We start from the raw sequence: 6427 nt of genomic DNA, 5'->3' as shown, positions 1-6427 counted from the left end.
GCAGCACAGTCTGGAAGGCAGGGGCGTGAAGTGTGGACGGTGCAGGGTCAGGGAGAGTGCAGCACAGTCTGGAAGGCAGGGGCGTGAAGTGTGGATGGTGCAGGGTCAGGGAGAGTGCAGCACAGTCTGGAAGGCAGGGGCGTGAAGCGTGAAGTGGTGCAGGGTCAGGGAGGGCGCGGCACAGTCTGGAAGGCACTTGAGGCCATAGGTGTTTTCCACCCCTCCCTGGAAGTTGAGGAGTGTCTGCATGAGTCACCCTGTGTTAGTGCAAGGGACGTAACTCAGGCAGAGTCAGGTGGGCCGTGCCTGGGTCCACAGCACCAGTGCAGTGACTGCTCCCCAACCCCCAGCTCCTCAAAGATGCAAATAACCCTCATGAAATAAAAGCCGTTGTTTTGCCTTGATTGTATCTGCATCCAACATACATGAAGAGGGGGAGCGTGGAGATCAGGCTAGCGCCTGAGGTGGGTCCCCCAGAGTTTCCTACAGATCTTGGGGGAAATTCTTGTAAAATTGAGAATTTGCATTCTTCGTTTTTTAATTTTACTTTATTTTATTTTTTAAAGACAGACTCTAGCTCTATGGCCCAGGCTACAGTGCTGTGGGATCATAGCTCACAGCAACCTCAAACTCTTGGACCCAAGGGACCCTCCTACTTCAGCCTCCCAATAGCTGGGACTACAAGTGCTTGCTACCTTGCCCAGCTAATTTTTCTATTTTTTAATAGAGATGAGGTGTCTCTCTTCCTCAGGGTGGTCCTGAACTCCTGACCTCAGGCGATCCACCTGCCTCAGCCTCCCAGATTGCTGGGATCACAGGTGTTAGCCACCACCACAGCCAAGAATTTCCATTTCTAACAAGTTCTCAGATGATATCAAAATTGTTGGTCCTAGAACTATACTCTGAGAAGCACAGTCACCTAAAAAGGGACCTCGTTTTGAGACTTATAATTTACCACTTACATGACGAAACACGGGACTCTCTCTGCATGTCATTCTGACATGACGGGTGACATGGCCACACCAGTAAGGACGCTGGACAGTGTCCTCTGTGGTTCATCCTGGGAGGCCTGTCCAAGACCAGGAAATTCAGCTGTCCTCTAACATTAATTCTGTCTCTCCTAGTTGAGGTGGACTTGGACCCACCTGCGTGTGCCTTGCAGGGGCCTCTCCTAGCACCAGGCCTCCTGTTTGGCCACAAGAATCCACTGCCATCTCGGATCTGAGCTGGGCAGTGTACGTTTTGCTAAACAGTGGCACTCAGAAGCCTAAGTAACACACAGATACCTAATGCAGCAATTCTGCGTCTGTTCCTCGGTCCCATTAATTTTCTTAACTAGAGCAGAGCAGAGCCGACTAGCAGGCCAGCCCTGTCCTATCTTTACTGACAGCTGTGAGCCTTCTGTTGGGATATAAAAGCTTCCTATGATATCATTAGCATCTGCTCAGGCTCACTCCGAGACTTCTGGAGATGCTGCATTTTCCCTTCTCGCTGAATGCTCTGGCTGCTCCTTCCAGGCCCTGCCTTGAGGAGAGAGTGTCCTGAGTATCCCCTGCCAGAGTGGCCTGTGTTACCCTCCTGAGCTGTGGGGCCTGGCAGATGCAGCTGGGTCCAAGCCCAAGAAGGCAGATGGAATGGGGGTTCAGCCCGAAGTTGACTCCATGTTCTCGGCAGGTGGAGGGAGGAGGAAGCCCCAGGTTTGCAGCCCCCACGAGGCAGCCCGGGTCGGATTCTCACACTCTGGGTGAGCCAGGCTGGGTTTGCTTGGCCCCCTTAGAGGAGGAAGCCAGACCTTGGTGTGGCAGGGTGACTGCCGAGCTCCCCTGGGGCGGGGCTGCAGGTGGCATCTGTTCCCCTCCTGCTCCGTCCGTCAAGCATTTACTGGGTTCTCCTTGGTACCAGACATAGTTCTAGGCCCTGGGGATGTGAAGATAAAAATGTCTGTTTTCAAGGTGATCTCTTTCTAATGAAGGAGAGAAATCCTTAAAGTACAGAATAAAAAGTGTGCTAGAATGTGCATTCTCAAGGAGGGGGGGATTGCTTCTTGGGAGCAAATAATCTTAGCTATCACATCACTTTAGCTGTGGCCCTCCAGAGCTCAGCCCTTCCTGACTGAATCTTATTCCTTTGCATTCAATTTCTCTCATTAGGGAGAATTTAAAATCAACTTATGTCCTTGGCAGGGATGCAACAGGAGTTCAGTGGCACAAGGAGAATGCCCAGGAGTAGAGGGTCTCTGGGAGGGGCCTCCAGCCAGGCTGGGGCTTCCTGGCAGTAAGATATCTGAGTGTCACCTCCAAGTAAAGGGAGAGATTCTCCAGGGGACAAAAGGAAGATGTTTGTACTCAGGGAGAAATAGACAGTAGGGTAGAGATATTAGGAAGTGCTTTCTAAGGAACTGCTGTGGTTCGGGGAGCCAGGATTTGGGGACATTGGGACGGGGAGGATGGTACAACCCTCTGGAGAGAGAGCTGGCTCCGCTCAGCTCTGGCAAAGGGCTGTCTCGTGTTCTTAAGCAATGGGGGATCAACGGAATGCATCAAGTAACACAGTAACCTATTCAGAACCGTGTCTTTAAAATAGTCTGAGAAGAAAAAAGAGAATTCAGTGCAGGCAGCCCTGGGAGAGTATCTGTGAGAGGAGAGAGGAGGAAGGGTAAAGCTGGATCCTAGGCAGGAAGACCACTCAGGTGGACGTGGCTGCCCTGCAGCCCTGGGAGAGTATCTGTGAGAGGAGAGAGGAGGAGGGGTAAAGCTGGGTCCTAGGCAAGAAAACCACTCAGGTGGACGTGGCTGCCCTGCAGCCCTGGGCAGAGCCAGTTGGGCCTCCTGGGAGCAGTGCCCGGGCACTGGAATGCCAAGACACCGTGCAGGCAGGTGGCGCAGTGGTCAGGCACCGGGATGCCAGGACACCACGCAGTGGGGCCATGTGGTCTGGCACAGCCACGTACAGGCTGCCACATGGGGCTTGCTAAGGGAACAGTATTTTCTTTTTTAAGAATTTATCATGAAATTACAATTATACAAAAACAGAAATACAGTGTGGTAAGTTCTCATGGTGCCCAGAGTGGACAGTCGTTAACTCACATTGTCTATGTCCAGTCTGGTTTCTCTACCTGAGCCAACACTGGCTTATTCTGAAGAAATTCCAGGCATCATAGCATTTCCTCTTGTAAATGTCCAAGAGAGAGATATCCTTTTAAAACACGTAACTAATAACATCATCACTTTAAATACTAGCAATTATTCTTGATATCATTGAATATCCACTGGATTACATTTTTCTGACTTTTATATACACATATATGTACAGATAGATGGATAGTTTGGGGGGATTTTTCGTTTTCTTTTTTGAGACAGGGCCTCACTCTGTTGCCCAGGCTACAGTGCCATGGTGCAATCACAGCTCACAGCAACCTCCAATTCCTCTGCTCAAAGGATCCTCCTTCCTCAGCCTCCCGAGTCGCTGGGAATACGGGCGCCTACCACCATGCCCAGCTCATTTTTGTTTGCTTATTTTTTGCACAGACAGAGTCTCACTATGTTGCTCAGGCTGGTATTAAACTCCTGGCCTCAGTCAGTCCTCCTGCCTCAGCCTGCCAAAGTTCTGGGACTACAGGTGTGAGCCACTATGCCTTAATAGCCTTTCTATAAAACAGTGGTTTGTTTGAATTGGGATCACAAAAGATCTACTCATTGATTTTGGTTGTAAAATCTCTTAAGTCTCCCCTCCCTCTCTTTTGTTTCCAAGACTTGATTTGTTGAAGAAATCAGAAGTAAGCTTTTATTTCTGTCAGAACCTCAATACCACATCAGTGCGTCCCATTTCCACCCCAGTGTGGTCACAGGGATGTGTTTTTGCTCATTAAGACACTGTCACTTTCTTGGTCTGTGTCTTGGTTGTGATCTAAACTCACCAACTGCCCTGAAAATCGCCTGCTGGTGACAGTGAGGCCTCAAGTGCCTAATAAAAGTGTCCCTCAGTGAGGTGGCCTGGAACTGACTCCACTGAACCTACTCCCTCCAACTCAGCTTTGTTGTCTTTGTTATGCAAGGTGCATCTTCCAGAGACAGCCCCAAGCTCCCTCGGGGCTGTCTGAGGGATGAGCTAATAGGACCTGGTCAGCTCCTTTGCCAGCAAGTGAGGCTGCTCCAACCACCTTCCCAGGGGACCAGTGTTAGTTTTCTTGTGAACCAAAGTATCACCTGAAACTTCCTTCAGGTTCCTGGTTCAGGTGTGGACAGCTGTCATTTCCTTCAAATCTCATAAAAGCTGATGGCCAAACCCAGGGTCCTTGGTGCCCACTGACAGGTTTCTGCTCAGCCCTTTCTGGTGTGGACAGCAGCAGGATCAAGCCTTTCCTGGGCACATGCCCTACACAGCCGGCAGAGGGGCCAGCAGTAGCAAATGTTTAACAACTAGCTCAAATTTTGATCCAGAATATAGCTGGTGGTGCAGGCTGCAAAGTGTGGGTAATATCTCCAATAATAACCTATTCATTTAGGTTAAAGGCAGTTCTGAAAGCTGACGAGTATCATACTTTGGAAAATACAGACCTTTCAGCTCTGCCCATCCTTTGATTACTGATCCCTGTGCTTCTCTCAGGAGCCCTTCACAGACCGTCACTGCCCCAGGTGCCACAACAAGTGCTGTGGCTGGGAGGAAGTGTGTGGACCAGAAACAGAGCTATTTCAGGCTCAGCGTGAAAGATTCTCGGCTGCTGATATAAATTTGAGTCTAATATTGCAGATTGTTACACTCCAAAATGTTGGCTTAGTGTTCTGGTGTGGGGTGGGGGGATGGAGCTTCTTAGGGATGGAGCCCTCGGGGGGTGCAGGTGATGGTGGCCCCCCAGGTCCCAGTCTACAGCAGCAGAGAAGCCAGCGTGGGTGAGAGAGGGCTCGCTGTCCCCATGTCACTCTAAGGACCCTCTGTTTTATGTCACCCCAATCCTTCAGTGCACACACAGATAATCGGATTGTTAACTGAGGCTTTTCTCTTCCTCACTTTGGGGGCTCCTATTGCAAATGAACAGCTGTTGATTCTGGAAATGTGACCCTGTCAGTAGTTGGCTGTGACACGTCTCCATGTAAAAGCTGGCTGTCTTGTTCAGGCAGCTACCGTGCCACCTCATTGTGTCCTTAGGTGAAGAAACGACACAGCTCCTTCACCAGCTAAGCCCCAGGCACAAGTATAAAACCAACAGAGAACTCTAGAATTCTGAGACTTCATGGTGGCAGCCCTGACTCCATCACAGCACCCACCGCGCTGACAGGGGCCTGTGGCAGGCCATGTTCACAAACGCCTTTCTTTGTGCTGAAGTTTAATAGCCCAGATTAGTTCATGACAGTGTGGTAGGCTGGTGTTGCCATTGAAACACAGCATATGACGACCTTTACTGTGTTAAAAGAGGAGAATCATTCAAACCTCCCCTTTAATCTCCATGAATTCATCAATAGGACTTGAGTTTTAAGACAGTGGAATGATCTGTGAGGGATTCTAGATTTCCCACTGCAGTTCACAAGCAAGGTCCCACCTAACCATGTGTAGGTACCTGTGTGCTCCCACCCTTAACAAAACCAACTTTCTGTACTGAAGTCAGCTTGTGGGTTAAGCTTACAAATGAGCTGAGGTGGCTCAACCTGTTACCATGTGACTCTCCTCCTGTGTCACCTCCTCAGCCACATGGCTGTTCCTCAGGTGTTTATCACAAACCACAAGACACTAGGCATGACTGGCATGGTGTGGATGCCCACTCGGGTGGACCGGTCACAGATTTAAAGCCTGAGTCACTGAGCGCGTCTCTTCCCTGGCACTGACACACCCTGAATCGGAGCCTCAGATCCTGTTAAGGAAACACTCCTTCCCAAAATAATTACCTTCTCAGACAGAATGCATTTGGTGCTGAAGTTCCGAATTTTCTGCTTTATGTAGACATATTTGTCTTGTTATTTTGCTTTTCTGAAGAAACCAATTATGACTCCCTGGCATTTATTGCAGATGAGCAAGAAAGTTCCGGAGCAATTATTTACACCGTGGAGCTTAAGCGCTACGGGGGGCCCCTTGGCATCACGATTTCAGGAACTGAAGAGCCGTTTGATCCTATAATCATTTCAAGCCTCACTAAAGGGGGATTAGCTGAAAGGTAAAATCTGAAGGCGCTGGCGTAATTGCCTGCGTCTGGGGCGGGCCCCTCCCAGCTGCGGGAAATGTGCTCCCCCCGTGGTTGGTTTTCCCTCAGCTTTTTCAAATCTTCACAAAGGACTAAGGTTGGAGCCAGAACTCTCAGGCAGAGCCCAGCTGGACTTTGAGGGCATCTCACAGGCAGGAATAGATGCCAGGCCTCGCACAGACTCCCCTCTCTGAGATGCGTGAACCACAGCTGACCATGAGCAGGTCCACACTGTGCATTCTTTTTTTTTTTTTT

At 49.9% G+C, this 6427-nt stretch overlaps 1 protein-coding gene across 2 annotated transcripts in view; it reads left to right on the top strand.

Moving 5' to 3' along the window:
• The window catches only part of GRIP1 (glutamate receptor interacting protein 1), a 270568-nt gene that overhangs the window by 236159 nt on the left and 27982 nt on the right, over positions 1-6427 (top strand). For both annotated transcript variants that reach the window (XM_012810579.1, XM_012810580.1), the window contains one exon: positions 6001-6145. In XM_012810579.1, the coding sequence (XP_012666033.1) occupies positions 6001-6145 (145 nt within the window). The remainder of the gene's footprint in view (positions 1-6000; positions 6146-6427) is intronic.

This window comes from Otolemur garnettii, unplaced genomic scaffold, assembly GCF_000181295.1.
Source record: "Otolemur garnettii isolate 467f Iridium unplaced genomic scaffold, OtoGar3 scaffold00138, whole genome shotgun sequence".
Lineage (NCBI taxonomy): Eukaryota > Metazoa > Chordata > Mammalia > Primates > Galagidae > Otolemur > Otolemur garnettii.
The sequence above is the reverse complement of the archived record's forward strand: the minus strand, read 5'-3'. Positions and strand labels throughout refer to the sequence as shown.